This window comes from Lygodium microphyllum, chromosome 1 (assembly GCF_053477565.2).
Source record: "Lygodium microphyllum isolate KBCC chromosome 1, Lygodium_microphyllum_v1.1.10, whole genome shotgun sequence".
Taxonomy (NCBI): Eukaryota; Viridiplantae; Streptophyta; class Polypodiopsida; order Schizaeales; family Lygodiaceae; genus Lygodium; species Lygodium microphyllum.
In genome coordinates this window covers 97,292,874-97,309,528 of record NC_141135.1, presented here as the reverse complement: position 1 = coordinate 97,309,528, position 16,655 = coordinate 97,292,874, and the positions used below count along the sequence as shown (strand labels likewise).

General features: G+C 40.6%; 1 protein-coding gene across 3 annotated transcripts; it reads left to right on the top strand.

The window, feature by feature from the left end:
* Positions 1-12,739: 12,739 nt before the first annotated feature.
* Positions 12,740-15,962, top strand: LOC148041439 (uncharacterized). Of its 3 annotated transcripts, none has more exons than XM_087679481.1 (5): positions 12,740-12,897; positions 13,494-13,569; positions 14,127-14,182; positions 14,754-14,829; positions 15,497-15,962. In XM_087679481.1, exons 2-5 carry the CDS (start codon positions 13,510-13,512, stop codon positions 15,749-15,751), a joined length of 447 nt encoding a protein of 148 aa, XP_087535607.1. In that variant the 5' UTR covers positions 12,740-12,897; positions 13,494-13,509; the 3' UTR covers positions 15,752-15,962. The 3 variants fall into 3 exon arrangements, with proteins under 3 accessions (XP_087535607.1, XP_087535616.1, XP_087535625.1); XM_087679490.1 differs by lacking the exon at positions 12,740-12,897 and adding an exon at positions 12,987-13,115; XM_087679499.1 differs by lacking the exon at positions 12,740-12,897 and adding an exon at positions 13,131-13,285.
* Positions 15,963-16,655: the final 693 nt, after the last annotated feature.

Below are 16,655 nucleotides of genomic sequence, written 5' to 3'. Positions count from 1 at the left end.
GAGACATGTAAAAAACAGCACTAGGCCTTTACAGTTGGTACACTCTGATGTCTGGCGTCCTTCACATAATGCTTCCTTTGGCGGTGCACGATATTATGTCTCATTTATTGATGATTTCAGCAGGTACACTTGGCTTTATATCTTGAAACATAAGGATGATGTGTTTGATGCATTCAAAGACTTCAAGAAACATGCCGAAAATGAATTGGGCTGTTACATATCATGTTTGAGATCAAATGGAGGAGGTGAATATGTCTCAAACTACTTTGACAGGTATCTTGCTAAACATGGGATCAGAAGACAGCTCACATGCAGTTATACACCGTAGCAAAACGGTGTTACAGAGAGGAAAAACAGGGTTTTGATGGAGTCAGCTAGAGCTATGCTGAATGAAAAATGTTTGCCAAATGGTTATTGGGCTAAAGTAGTGGTGACTGTTGTATATGTGCTGAATCGAACCCCTACAGCAGGGATTCATGATGTCACTCCATATGAACGGCTGTATGGTCATAAACCTGATATTTCACACTTGAAGGTATTTGGCAGCATTGCATATGTGCATATACCGGATGAGAAGAGGAAGAAATTGGATCCTAAGGCAGTGAAAAGTGTGTTTATTGGATATGCACAGGAACGGAAAGCTTATAAGTGTTATGTACCTTCTACGCATGAGACACTCATAAGCAGAGATGTGGTATTTGATGAGTTAGCATCTTGGTATGGGAATCCTGTTGCAGTGCCTACTGATAGCTCACCCAGTATGAGTCATGCTGAAAATACTCCTGCAGAGAGTACTTCCATGACTGGTCAGACAGGTGATGTATCATCTACAGTGAGTCCTTGGACAGGACGATTACGAAGTCGCACTACTGCATCCACTGACACGGATATGTCAGTGAGGGGGAGAACAGATAAGGGAAAAGAAAAGGTTTTTGAAGATGTAACAGGTCCACTCACTGCAGGTTATGATTCATCTAGCAGTGACAGCTTAGATAGTGAATTGGGGATTCTGTCTGTTATGACACCAGGTGCTAGACAGAGCCGTTATGTGCCGCCTCATGAGAGGCAAGCTCACAGTGAGCCACAGCTCAGGAGATCAGAGAGGGTCAGACGACCTGTTGACAGGTATACTTACACTGGATATTTAGCCCGTCATTATGCTTATATGACGAAAGTAACAGGTTTTAGAGAACCAAGTAAGTTTGATGAGGCAGTTTCATATGAGAATTGGCGTGCTGCTATGGATGAGGAATATTCAGCTTTGGCTGAAAATTGTACATGGGATTTGGTACAATTGCCTGAGGGCAAAACACCTATTGGATGCAAGTGGGTGTATAAGGTAAAATGTAAATCAAATGGATCATTGGAAAGATATAAGGCCAGGCTGGTTGCAAAAGGGTATGCGCAGCAGTATGGTCTTGATTATGAGGAGACTTTCAGCCCTGTAGCAAAGATGGCTACAGTTAGAACTGTGATTGCTTTGGCAGCAGCTAGAGGCTGGAAACTATGGCAGATGGATGTAAAGAATGCATTTCTCAATGGAGAATTACAAGAAGAGGTTTACATGGAACAGCCTGAAGGCTATGTACATCCAGAATTTCCAACACATGTATGTCGGCTGAAAAAGGCATTATATGGGTTGAAACAGGCACCCAGAGCATGGAATGCTCGCATCAGCAGTTATTTACAGCAACATGGTTTCCGATTGGGAGATGCTGATCATAGTTTGTTTGTGAAAAAGATAGATAATGGCTATGTTTTCCTAGTTGTCTATGTTGATGACTTAATCATTACAGGAGATAATGAAAATGGGATTGCTGAAATAAAGACATGTTTACAGACTGAATTTAAGGTCAAGGACCTTGGAGAGTTGAAATACTTTTTGGGGATTGAGGTTGTCTCTATACCTCAAGGCATATGGCTGCTACAGAAGCAGTATGCTCATGACATGTTACAGAAATATGGTATGGCTGATTGCAAGCCTATGGATACGCCTTTGGAGTAGAATGTCAAGCTACAGATTGATGTTGGGACAGAGATTGAGAATGTTACTATGTACAGACAAATGGTAGGCAGCTTGATCTATCTCACGATCACTAGACCTGACTTGAGTTATGCTGTGGGGCTGATCAGTCAGTTCATGCAGAAGCCTCACAAACCACACTTGGATGCAGTCAGAAGAATTCTGAGATATGTAAAGGGTACCACAGATCATGGGTTGTTTTATGCATATGGGAAAACCCTTGACTTGATGGGGTACACTGATGCTGACTGGGCTGGTTGCACATATGATAGGAGGTCAACCAGTGGCTATGCATTTGGATTGGGTAGTAGCATGATCAGTTGGCAGAGTAAGAAACAGCCTACAGTTGCATTGTCCAATACAGAAGCAGAGTATCGTGGTGTGGCCTTAGCGGCCTGTGAAGCTAAGTGGTTACAGAAGTTACTGAATGACTTGGGAGTACACTTGGACAGCAAAGTCAAGCTGTATTGTGACAATTTGAGCAGTGTTATGTTAGCAAGCAATCTTGTTTATCATGCAAGATCAAAACACATTGAGGTTCACTACCATTTCATCAGGGAAATGATTTTAGCAGATCATATTGACTTGGAGCATGTGAAGACTGAAGACCAGGTAGCAGACATCTTTACCAAATCACTTTGTAAAGATAAGTTCATTCACTTTAGAGAGCTACTTGGAGTGATGCAGATGATTTGAGTTTTGATTTTGAGCTTGAGGGGGAGTGTTAGAAATCAAGCTCACCGTCAGTGTGTCTTCATCTATGACCGACATCTATGACAGCTAGTGTGTACAGCTGTCTACATGTGACTACAATAAATAAGCCCGGTTAGTAGTCAGTCAATGACCTGACTAGAGTTAGTCAGTCTAGTCTACATTTACACTAGGTCACTTTATCTTGTAGTGTGTGTGTGCTTTTCAGGAGAGAGTGTGGAAATGAAGGGATGAGCTTGAGAGCCTGAAGGCTCATGGATATGGAGTCTTTCCCTTTCTCTCTCTCTACTCTTTGAACAAAGTAGCCTCTTAGAGCGATCACATGTAATGCACATTCCAATAATATATGAGGCATGTTCCATGTCCTTCATCTCAAAGATTTTCTTGAGTTGACCTTTCAAGGCATCCATCTCATCATGAGTACTCCCATCAATCAACATATCATCCACATAGAGGATCAAAATCATAAGGTTACCATCATGAGCCTTCTTCGTGTATAAACATAGATCCATATCACTACAAGAATATCTCTGTGAATGCATAAAAGAATCAAACTTGTGGTACCATTCTCTATGTTCCTACTTAAGGCCATAAAGGCTCTTTCACAATCCACACACTAGGTGGTCCTTGCTAGGTTTTGCAAAGCCCTTAGGCTAGTCCATGTAAATCTCATCATGCAAGTCCCCATGAAGAAAAGTTGTCTTGATATTCATCTCATAGAGATCCAAGTCAAGTTGAGCAACCAAAGCCAATACTAAGCATAGGGTAGTCATCTTCACAACATGAGAAAAGACTTCATCAAAGTCTACACCATGCTTTTGCTTAAAACCCTTAGCAACCAATTTGGTCTTGTATGCTGGCTTTGGGCATTCAAGGGTATTTTTCAACTTGTACACCCAATTTCATGTCAAAGCGTGCTTTCCACTATGCAAAGGAACCAAATCTCACGTATGATTTTTCTACAATGAGTCATACTCTAATTGCATGGCTCTCTCCCAAGAGTGACTATCACCTCTATGCATAGCCTCATCGTAGGTAAGAGGCTCACTAGCATCTATCACCATAATATAATCCATAGAGAGCTCAAACCGCACAAGTTATCGTATATCTCTAGTACACTACCTCAAAACAAGCTGTGGGCCTATATATCTTGTGGAGCATCAGGGACTTGGGCCACTGGAGCACCAACCGATGCTGCAGACTATCTAATTGGTTGTACAATAGTAGGACGCTCCTCTTAAAATATAATCATGTATACCTCAATGACATGCTCAAGTTACTTATGCATTTTCTCATCATGGAAAACAATATCATGGCTATGGATAACCTTCCGAGCAGTGTGTAGATCCCATAGATGATAGCCCATCTCACATACATCCCCATAACTAAGAAAAATGCATTTTCTAGACCTAGGATCTAGCTTATTACACTTGTCCTTGGGGACATGGCAAAAAGCCTCACAACCCAAATACATGGAAATGAGCATATGAGGGAGGTTTTGTAGACCATACCTCCTCTGCAACCTCATAGTGAAAAGTTGTACATGGGGACTAATTAATCAAGTGTATAGCTGTAGTAATTACCTTAGCCCAAAAATTCTATGGTAAGCCTACCTGGCTAAGCATACTATCCTCATACCATTCTAGGATAGGGAGTGTAGGGTAGCCAACTGACCCTTAATACCCCTATTGTCACAAAACTACTCAAAATCTTTGGAGACATACTCACCTCCATTATCGGACCTAAGGCATTTCAGCCTATACCTAGATTAGTTCTCAACCAAAGCAAGTCAATGCTAAAAATGTAGCCAAGACTTCTAATTTTTGCTTAATAGAATATGCCCAGACCTTATACATATAGTCATCAATGAAGGTAATGAAATACTTCACGTCACCTAATGACTTGCAAGGCATGGGACCACATACATCCAAATGAATAAGAGCTAAAGACGCACTGATGCGTGTCATACCGGGCTTTTTATGTGCATTACATGTTTGCATGCCATATAAACAATGATGATAAGACTGAAAGTACTTATAGAGTCAAGGGATGGAAGATAGTGCAAATGGGTAAGCATTTTCATTCCTTTCAAGGACATGTGCCCAAGGTGACGATTTCAAAGAGATACATGTGGAACTTAACCAAACATGGTCTACTTACCCAAATACAAGTAAGGGCTACTTCTTCACCTCGTGAAAGCACCTTTCACTTTCGTCACTCCACAGGAGCTCCTCAGAGTGGGACAACTATTGCAGTGTCCAAAGTACTAGCAGAGATAAGGCTCTTCATGAGAACTAGTATACATTATGTACATCATGAAGAGTAAATGTGCTACCTGAACCAAACTGTAGTTGGATATCACCAATACCAACAATCTATAATGCCATGTCATTATCCAAATTGATAGATCCATTTAAATATCCATAGAAGTGGAACCACTCTCTATGAAGGGTCACATGAAAGGAAGTCCCTGAATCTGTCAGCCCCAACACTGAGTATATCCTTACAAAGCATCATTCATCAAGAGAAGAAGTTGCAAGTATGAAATCATCCTCAAAATTAGTCTGCATAACATTAATCTCTTGAATATTAACACTAGACCTGCTAGGGACAATGCTATGACCATTAGTTTTGTCCTCTACTTTACCTTTGCCCTTCTCCTTACCCTTATCGTCGTGTATTTTATGGCATTGTGGCCAAATATGTCTTTCCCATAGTAATGACAAGTCAATGTGAGGACTTACGATTGTGGGACCTACTACAAGATTGTCTGCGTGACTGAGAATAAGACTGTTGAGAATCTCTCCCATGGCGGTCATACGACACCTTCTATTATTTTCTCTAACTATCAAAGTATGAGAGGTGTAGAAAGCATCAACATTCTTTCTGTTAACCTCTTCATTAAGAGGGTACCCTCTACATCCTATAACTTTAGTCCATCAATAGACATGCTTATACACATAGCACTACGATATTTATCCCATGATTCAGGTAGTGTAACCAAGAGGAGAAAAGGGGAAAGATTACCCTTGAATTCAATCCCTTATGAAGACAAATGGTTGAGAATAGAATGAAACTCATTTAAGTGGATTGACATGGAAGTGCTCTCCTTGCATTTTCTACACTAAAACTTGCTAGATTTGGGCCTTTCAATAGCTGTAGTTGGTGCCACATCCAACTTGTTAATATTAAAGATAGCACTATCATTGGAACCATCAACCATATTGAGACCAAGTAGATGAACAAAATGGAAAAATAGACTAGTATAATAACCTGCAAATCAGCCCCAAAAACTCTACTAGATCAAGCTGAAAACAAGGGGTACTAACCAAGTAATGAGCTATTCACAAACTCAATGCAAAGAACTATCAAATGGAGGTGCAATAAACTACAATTACAACACACTGAAAATGAGTACAATGATAAGGAATCAATGCCAAGGAGGGGCAATCACTAATACAAGACAAACATCAACTACCATGGAATAGCTCCAACTAGCAGTGTGAGTGAATATGCAAGTGGCACCAAGAACTATCAAAGGGATCAATATGTTAGACTAAGATACATCCCATAGGCATAACCGTCATCCATAGAGTAGGTCTCATGGGTAACAAAAGAGACCAACAAAAGGCACAACCAACTAAGCAATGTAACAAAAGCTCAATACATAGACAACCAAGATGCATACCTCAATGTGACAACATCATGCACAGAGATAGATGCTAGCCTAAAAGCAATGTCAGATTAGTCCACTAAGCATCAACTACATACTTAAAGCATGACAAGAGCATATACATGCCACCAAGTCCTACGATCTCACTATAAGACCCTCAATCTCAACTGCATAACCAAATGCTCAATTAACATCCAAGTGTCAAGTAGCGGCTCTCATTGGAACAAAATTCGAATGCAAAATGAGCAAAAAAAGCTCAAAACATCATGCGGAAGGCATCCATACATCCAAGATCCAAGTAGCATATATTCGAGAGCATCCAACCCAAGTAACTTACAAAGCTCTTTTTGTAGCATCAAGTGACCACACATAACGTGGATGACAACCAATGTCAAGAGTCAGAGCTCCAATCTTAGCTCAAGAGTATGTAAAGAGCATAAGAAAGCATGTAAGATCAATGGTATACCCTAGTGTAGGATCCAAAGTTCTTGGGAAGCGTCAACAAGCAATAGGCATGAAGTTTCTCTAATAAAAGAGTATGCAGCCCTGCATATTCTAATAAGTGAAACCTCTATATAAATTGAGCAAATGGAGGCAAACCAGGGCCAAAATCATCTCACATCAATAGCATAGCATCCCCAAATATAATAGCATCATATAGGCACAAATAGGCATCATATGACCATCACCAATGAGCATGAGGCATAAAGATAGGGGGCTGCCCTGTTTCTCACAACCTATGGATTGTTATTCACAATCAATGGAGCTGAAGTATGAGCTCAACCTCAATGCTAAGTGTTGAAGCAATGCCAAGACTTAACACTAAGCATCCAAGAGTGGTTTCAAGCGCTTAGTGATCTACCAATGAGGAGGAGATGCTGAAGAAGTTGTGCTATCCCAACCAGCCTAAAAACATGTGCAAATTGGCATGATGTTGCTACTGCCTCTACTTCCCATAGTGATCAATGACCTCTAACAAGGTTCTAGATCGTGCCTCAAGAGGTCTTGAGAAGTGCTAGAGCAATGGATGATCAATATAAATCTCAAGTGGTGAGGCTATGACTGCCAATAAAACAATGAGCTAAAGGTATTCTCCACAAGCTAAAGCAAGGTTGGGTTGAGCTCCTCAATGTTGGTGCAATGGCTCTAATACCAGTTGAAGGGTGTAAGCCCTAAATTGGAAGCACAAAGCGAAAATAAGAGCTATGGTGGAGAGAGAGAGAGAGAGAGAGAGAGAGAGAGAGAGAGAGAGAGAGAGAGAGAGAGAGAGAGAGAGAGAGAGAGAGAGAGAGAGAGAGAGAGAGAGAGAGAGAGAGAGAGAGAGAGAGAGAGAGAAGATGTGGGAACTCAAATAGTCATAATATGTGACTAGCCTTCCATTCATTCAAATGTCACTGAAAGAATAAATAATGAAGTGACAGTGATGGGCACCCACCACACTTGCAGTGTACATGTATGTGAGTAACTAATACATGGTGCAGCTAGTAGTATCAGTGTAACTAATACATGAGTAGTTAGGTCGCACATGTGCCTTTACCCCCATCAAAGATGTTACTATGCTCTGAGTTTCTCCAGACTCTTAAAAAATCCTATACTTATCAAGTAAAGTTTTAGTAGATTTTTAACTTTTTACATACTAAACATAGGTTAGTCAAAAGAATGTTTTGATTTTCAAATTCTATTACTATTTATCTTTTTAAGTTTTTTAGCTACTCTTTAGGAGGTCTATACTTAGAAAGTTGTAGTTTGTAAGTCTACTTGAAGAATGATTTCATTTTTTAAAAATATTGTTACTAGTTATATTTTCAAGTTTTTATCTCCTCCTAAGCAAGTCTATACTTAAATAATAATTTCAAGTAAAATTATTACTATTCTCTACATTTTTCCCTACTTCTAAACACATCTACTTTTTTATGAATAAATTCGTTAAGGAAAGTGGTTTGTATCTTCTTTTACTATCCCTAAACAAGTCTGCTTGAGGAATAAATTCATCAACTAAAGCTATTTTTAATATTCTTTTCCTATCGTTAGATAGGTCTACCTGAAGAATAAATTCATCAAATCAAGCTAAATATTTTTTAATTTTTATATTCTTGATTTAATTAAAATATTTTATTAAATTTATTTATTTATTTATTTTAAAAGCCTCAACTTCTTAAATTACATTACAACCCATTGTGCAAGGCAAAGCTTAATATGAATTATAACATTTTTATTATTCTTTCTACCTTTGTTGTATTAGTCCCACAACATAAAAGACTAGTCAGTCATGTGAGCTAAAGTACATGTGTTTGTTTTTATGGGGGGATATCCTTCATACAAAAAAATATTCTAGCCTTTTGTATGAAAAAAAACCTTTGTTACTAAATACTCTTTCATATAAAATAATATCTTACTTAGTCCAATATAATAATCCATGTATTTGCTTATGTGTCCATGTATTATAACCCATATTATAACTCCCCTAATTTGATCTTCCCAACACTATATATAACTTTTAAGAATGTCTCCCTTCTTTGGTCAAACCAACATGAGATTTATTAACAATGGTCACTAAACATTGGACCAAGTATAATGGAATATCTAGTCATGCCTAAGTTTCCTAGAATAACCCACTCTTTCACCTCCATGTGGCACTTACCAAGAACATCATAATGAATTGAGTGATAAGATAGAGGAAAAAAGCTAGCCCCAAACTCCCCAATCTTCTTCCATGCATGTTTCAGATGATCATTGCCTACAATTATGATTGCATGGCTTGAGAAAAAGATAGGTTTTGCCAAGACTATTTGCGCTTGTTTTAGGAGTGTCAAACAAAAACTCTCATAAAGGGTGAGCACTAACTTTGCTCTTAAAGGAGTAGCTTCCCTCTTTGTGCCATACTTGAAACATTGCAGAGTTAGAAGTAAGGGGTGTTTGTTTGCCTAGTTGTCAATGTCAATATGCAACTCACATATATCAATATTAGCGCATGACACTCTTGTAGTGAAGCCCCTCTTGCTTTCATAATGCTCTTGAATGAATTTAGCTACTTAGTATGGTGGCTGGGTGTACTGACACACATATATGGACTTCTTCACACTACCAAGAAAGTGATCGCTTATGCGAGATGCATCACTAGACTTTACAATGTGATATAGATTACACTCCCAATGCATATATCCACCTAATAGGTTCTTTGCAAATTGCCATTCTATCCCTAATGACTTCCTTTTACAATTGGGGCCTAACTTTGCATTATGCTAATCAAAGGAAGAAGCATTGATCTTCATTGAAAGCTTGGGAATTAGTGTCCTCATTTTCTCAAACATTGCAATGCATATAGAGCCAACAAGTGATCAATGATCATAGATGTGTAATGCTACTAGCCACATTGCATGTTCATAATAGTACAAAGTAGGCAAATAAGCAATATAATAATTCATGGAACAATCAATCATTTAAATTTTTACCATAATCATATGAAATTAAGTGAACTAGAAATCAAAATATATATCCTCACACATGAATGTTATCGCACTATATCATTTCAACTACCATATAGACATACTACTCACTCTTGCAACAATGAAGTGAAAATGTGTAACCAATCCAATGTGTTGCATATGTAATGTGATTTGGTTTCGAATCTTTCATCCAAATTTAATAAACACCTAATGCATGTGTCCTAAATAAATTGTGAAATATAGAAGGAAGTAAACATGCAATAATAATGTAATAGTTTTTACACCTACTTTCAAACATACCCTAACACAAGTGTATGTACACACACTTACATTGCATAAGTAACGATTCTTATATGCATACAAACTTTGAACATAATGCAATTCAAGGAATAGCAATTTGCAAATGAAAAGATGAAGTTAAATGCAATTGGCAAGCAATATTAAATTCAACTTGCAACAAGCAATAAGTGTGATATCAAAACACATGTTTAAACTAATGACCAACTTAAGTTGATGAGCTAATTTTGCCCAATGAGAGACAACGTAGTTTAATTAGCACCAAACAATAACCAAACCATGAACTAATAGTGTCCAAGTTAGGATATTAGTTTATTAAAAAAGATCGCACATAATTTTTCCTAATGTCTAATCCCATGCTTCATGTTCAAGATAAGTGCAGCACATAAGAGTGCCAAATACCAAAGATATAAACCACTTTTTGCGATAGTCACAAAATCTCTTCAAAACCAAGAAGAAGACTAACAAACAACTGAGAATTACCTCTTGCACACACTAGAATAAGTAACTTGGTCTTGTTTGACACATTCTTTTATTCTTTGTTTTTAAGTATCTCTATGCAAAGAATGAAACCTCACTCATTGAAAGATTCTCAAAGACATCCACTCAATGCATATGATACTCTGAGGGTTTTGCCTCATAAGACAGTTCTTCACCAAAGCGAGGGTGCACTCTTGGAGAGACTCACTCCACAGTTAAGGAAATACAAATACAATCAAGATTCTCGACTTATAGAGGTTCCTTTCCATGTGTAGCAAGTCCATCGAGATGTGAGATATTCCTAGCGGATTGATCACCTGTTAATGCTAAATTTAACATTATTAACACAAAATCTCAGAGTTAGTTATTATTCTGATACATCACATAATGTCTCTACTAGTATTGACATGCTAGGAGTATTCACTTTTAAGAAACTACTCTTATCACATGCATTTAAGCCCATATTAATAAACGCATTTCATATATATTTATGGAAATTTAGTGTCTCATTTATTAAATGCCCATTTAATTTAAGGGTCTTTGTAAGTACACTTTTTTTGTCCTTGAATTTAACCACCCCCTATATGGAAGATTGTATAAATTCATCCCCTATGTATTTGGAGGCTACATAAATTGAATTTGTTTGGCCAACTAGCTTACATGACATGATGCATTTCAGAAAAGTGAGCACCTCTAGTTCACACATAGCATGCAGTAACCATGAATGTATCACATGCCATTAAAATCCAAAGTTAAGTGTCATACGATTGTTCAATACAAGGAAAACATTGAAATGTTAAAAGCACATGTTAAATAATTTTAGAAATTTTAGGGACACCTTAGTTAAAATATGTTGCTTACTCACATTGCTTGCTACCATTAAATCAAGTTGTCTTGGTGGTTTTGAGAACTAGTGTCTCAAAGTATATTTGAATACATGTTAAGTGTCTAGAAAAAGCTTAAGTGAAAAGAATCTAAACACCATATGGATGCTGCATGCATGCATTGTTTTTTGATATTGGCAAGCCGGAATGTAAAAGCATGTATGAATTTATTTCTTGAAGGATTGCAAATAATTTTAAATGGTAAGTGCTATGCAAAAAGGCCAGTAATGTGTATGGTGTGATAGCAAATCAAGCCTTGAGTTGCATAGACCTTTTCGTAGGAATACCAATGAAAAATTGAGTTTAAATGTCAAATGCCAATGAAAAATCTTATTTTTGTTGATAAGAAATGTGACAATTCCACATGAAATTGAAACCGGTTGGTCATAAGTGGTATTTGGTTTTACTCCCCATGTCTCGAAGCTTTTCATATTGGTTACTTGAAAGATACACATAAGCACTTTGAACTTGTTCCCACAGAGTTCTTGACTCACTATACCAATTGGTTTGCAACATGAAGAAGTTGTTCTCGTATCTAAGAACCAATTTGTGTGTGTGCTAAATTTCTAAATCTTGAATTATTACATGTCATGAGGTGGAGGAAATGTTGAGGTAAGAATGATGAGGTGGTTTGCAACCACTCTAGACGATGCCCTCCTCACCCGTGGCCCATAGTGGTAATGACTTTTGAAACTAGTAGCAAACTTAAAGGCCCATAGTGGTAATGACTTTTGAAACTAGTAGCGAACTTAAAGGCTATGGAAACCCAACAATTGGATCACTAGCTTCAAGCCCAAGGGGGAGGGACTTCCTAGTGGGAAAGTGTCCTTGGTTGGGGGGGGGGGGGCAACCCCATGGTTTGAGAAAAAAGAGAATCACACACAAAGTTTTAGACATTTTCTTATGTGGGAAAAGGGGTTATTTCTCTTGTTTTTCCCTATAGGTGTTCAAGAATCAAAATCATGAGGTGTTGTTGGGAGCCACCAATTTTGGGCTGGAGCCTGGAAGACCCCTACCCGCAACCACACCTAGCTAGGTATGGAGTCTCGCTATCGCCGTAAAAAGCGACGATGCTATCATAATTCACAATGTGGGAATTAACGTGGGAGCTAATCTAAAATTTGGGGGTGTGACAATGAAAAGTAGGCGTTGGTTAAGATCTTTTTAACTGTGCGTCGTGGCACAAAATTCTCTATCTTTCTAGTCGTAGCAAGCCATAGAGCTCAATTCCCAACACCTAACAGTTCTTCCTTTCTTCTTTCCTTGTTTCTTTCTTCTTCTTCTTCTTCCTCCTCCTCATTGAGTTAGTTGTGACTTTTGAGAGACACAGAGAGCGCACTATTCCTTTCTTCGTCTTCTCCTTCTTCTTCATCTCCTTCGTAGGTACTTTTCTTCTTGCCATGGCTCCCCGTGCCCTTTCCCCCTTTTAAAGTCTCCTGCTGCCTCTCTCGGTCTCTGCCCCCTTCACCCTCTCCTCACGTTCTTTTCTGTCGCACCCCCTCCCATCCCCCCCCCCCTCTCTCTGTCTGTGCATTTCCTGCCGCCCGCCCCCCCCCCGCGTCACAACCTGCTTTCCCCCTTTTTCACTTTCTCGTCTCAATGTGAGTTTCTTTTATAGCAAGTTTGTCTCCCACTTCGTTCCTAACCTGCAGTTGCACGCAATTAGGCCTGTTTACTGAGCTTTCTTGGTCGATTTGCTTGAATTCGCACCTGATTAGACCTGTTCCGTAGGGTTTCTTGGTGGTTTTGCCTCTCTATCTAGTCAATTAAGGTATCTGTGATGTGTTTGAGCAGACGTAGTGTGCCCCCGTTTGGTTTTGAGAAGAAATAGTGCGTCCATCTCCAAGTTTTAGGGTGCCATCTGCGTCATACAGTTGTAGACCTACCGTCAGACATGAAATTTGTCCAAATATCTGTTTATTTTTCCAAGTTTTGCAGGGATTGTGACCGTTTTAACTCCGATAACCCGGTGTATGCAGCAAGCGAGGAAACAGAATGGCGACAGAAGCTCCTGTGCTACACGAGGTCGTCAACGGCGACGCCAAGAAGCCCGAGGTAAAGAACTTTGCCGGTTGTTTGGCGAGCTCGTTAATAATCTTGTTATGCCAAAGAACTAACGGCCAGCCGCGTCAATTGAGGCTAACCTTTTGTCCAATTAACCCTGTATACAGTCCCCGTAACTAATTAATACATTTCTCGTTGCCATAATGCTGCAGTGTTCTGGGACGTTTTCGCCACGGTCAGTCTAACCGTCATCTTGGCCAACTAATTGCCTCACACTCTTCTAAATTAGGCTTAACTACGGCTGATGTGGGTTGATGCAACACTTTCTCACAAATTTTGTGATTTTAAGCCTGCTAACACCTGTAACTGACAAATTCACGGCTAACGGTCGTGCACCGTGACAAAATTGCCTGTTTGCTAACGATGGTCGCTTGAAGCGTGGTTCTGACGCAATTAATTGCCAAGGATTAGCCATTGCTACAGTTTGTGGCACCTTCTAACAACGCAGTTTCTTCTAAACGCGGGCTTACGTTCATTTCCTGCTACAATTTGTATGAACTGCTTAGTTTTGTTGTACGCAGGCTAACTTGGCTTAGGCTTTTGAACAGGCGGTGGAGTCTGTGACCACAAAGGAGTCACTCAAGCAGCCCCCGGAAGAAGAGGCGTAAGTCACTAGCCTCAACCCCTGGCTTTGCTCCAGGCCCGAGCCTAGGGATGCTCTACGGTCTAACCTAGGGTGCCAGAGGCGTTACCTCCGAGGCGCAGCCTTGTGCCTGCTAGGGAGGTACAGATAGCCTGAGCCTTGGCCTAGGCTGCGCCCGGCCGCCGCTGTCAAGATACGGTGCACATGCGCCTTAGACTTGGCCGCGGCTGCGGCTGTGCCTGAAAACCTGCATGTGGCAGGTGTAGCTATAGCCAGCCACGGTCTTCAGCCTGGCTGCAGCTGCGCCTGCAGCTAGCAGTGTGCGCCTCCGGCTGCAGACGGCAAGAAGCCGCCTGGACCTTGAGGTTTGGCAACCTCCTGGCGTCAGTGCGCAGCCCGGACGGGGGCGGAAGCCATGCCAAGGCTCCGCTATTCCTCGGCCACGCTCCCTTCCCCTTCCTTTTCGTCTTTTTTTAAGAATTTCGAAGATCTCCCTTAATAAAAATGCTTAAGAATGTTATTGTTTCGGTCCTTTTGCTGTCGTGTTTCTCTGTACGGCACGGTGAGGCTGATGATGGTGACGATGATGCAGGGCTGCGCACGCAAACGGGAGCAAAGAATGTATCGACAGCAGTTGTGGCGATGTTGCTGCTGCTGCAGCGCAAAAGGTTGGTTGTGGACTGTTGTGTGTTGCAAGATCTTCTGTTGCTGTTCCTTACGTGACTGATGAGCGAGCGCGTGAGAGATGACGTTAGAATGTTGACACTTGGCCTCTTGAGTCTGTTCGCTCTGAAGTCATTTTAGAAATTGTGTGTTTTTCCTAGCGTCTGTTCGCACCGTTGCTTTCTTATGATATGAGAGAGAGAGAGAGAGAGGGAGAGACTGTGTGTGTGTGGGTATTTCTGGTTACACCGTTGATTTCTTGAATTCTGCGTATATACATATTATATGTATGTATGTATGTATGTATGTAGAGAGAGAGAGAGAGGGATTCTCCTGTATTTGCTATCTCTGTTTACACCGTTGATTTCTTGTTTCTTACAGACAGAGAGAGAGAGAAAAGGGAGGGGGGGGGTTCACATGCACTTTTTACAGCAGGCGTAGTTGGCTTTTTTAAAGCATTTTGGTCCCTGGATTTAGCCCATGTGGTTTGTAGTAGTTGGCAGTTCCTCATGCGGATGTTAGTACTGTTCACAACGATTTATGCTGGATTGATGGTTGTATGGAAGATGGTCCTTGTCCCTCTTGCCCTACTGCTCATTGTACTCATTTAATCTTAGTCCGTCTTACGTTCTCATGCGCACCCAGTCTGACAGCGTGCATATGTGCTTGCAGGGAGAAGGCAAGAAATCTGCAACCAAGAAGGTCCATGATGATGATACTGAAGGAGGGGAAGAGGAAGTTTATGAGCCTCAGGACGAGGACGAGTATGGTAGTCAAGGGGAGGAAGATGAGGATGATGAGGAGAGGGAGGAAGCCAATGGGGAGCAGCAGTTTGGGGAAGAGGAAGATGGGGACTATGCCGAGGAAGACGACGATGACGACGGCGACGAAGATGAGAATGAGCCGCCAGTGAAAAGAAGGAAATGAGAGAGAGAGAGATTCACCATGGATGAGAGTGGGAGGGAGATGTAGAGATAAGAGAGCCCTCGACATGCCTTGGCAAACGAATGAGGGCCGGGGGACCTCCTTCTTTTACTCTATATTTTGTATGGAGTAAAGGCACACCAGAAGTTAAAAACAGATCATTTCTGTCAGTTTGTACTTTATTTGACAATTTAACTAGCAACTTTCATGTTTACAGAGCAGCTTAACGGCATTTGCTTGCTTTCCAATGTTATGGCCTGATGTAACGTCTGTGCAGAGTCTTTAGTTGCTTAAAAGATAAGAGATTAATGAAGACAAAGCTAACAGAGCTAGTTTATATCGTAGTTTTCTTAGCCATAATCTGTGCCCCCCAAATTGGGCAGATGTATTCCAGAACCATTTTATTTCTTAGTTTTGGACTGGCTGCTAAAAGTTTTACAAGATGTCTTACCCCAGGATGCTGCTAAACACATTCTATTAATGACCAAAACCATGACAGACAATTGACATGGTACTTCGTCCTAACCACGATAAAGCATGATATGACACTTCCATAGAAAAGAGAGTGCATGACATGATGCCTTGTTTTCTCATGGGCTCTACTCCACGCCGGTTGCTTGGTTACTGTCACGAATAATACCTCAGCAAGCCTGTAATGACTCGCCCGGGGCGTGTATCACTTTCATCTGGCTAGGCTATCAAAGGAATTATATAATACGCACATGAAAGTAAAGTGGAGAGGATGTGAAGGCCAGGTCGCCTCCGCGTTGAGTGTGGGGGGGTAGGGGAGCCTCACTCCCCCCCCCCCCCGGTTCTCACTCAGCCGCACTACCTTGGCTAGCAACTCAACGGTGAGGGGAGTTAAACCAGCGTTAACTAGCCCAATCAGATGCGGTTCCTGACGCCT

Excerpts from the sequence above, each read along its gene's own strand:
- LOC148041439 (XM_087679481.1), top strand. The coding sequence starts at position 13,510 with ATGGCGACAGAAGCTCCTGTGCTACACGAGGTCGTCAACGGCGACGCC. Across the intron at positions 13,570-14,126 it reads GCGACGCCAAGAAGCCCGAG|GCGGTGGAGTCTGTGACCAC; the intron begins GTAAAGAACTTT and ends GCTTTTGAACAG. Across the intron at positions 14,830-15,496 it reads CTGCTGCTGCAGCGCAAAAG|GGAGAAGGCAAGAAATCTGC; the intron begins GTTGGTTGTGGA and ends ATGTGCTTGCAG.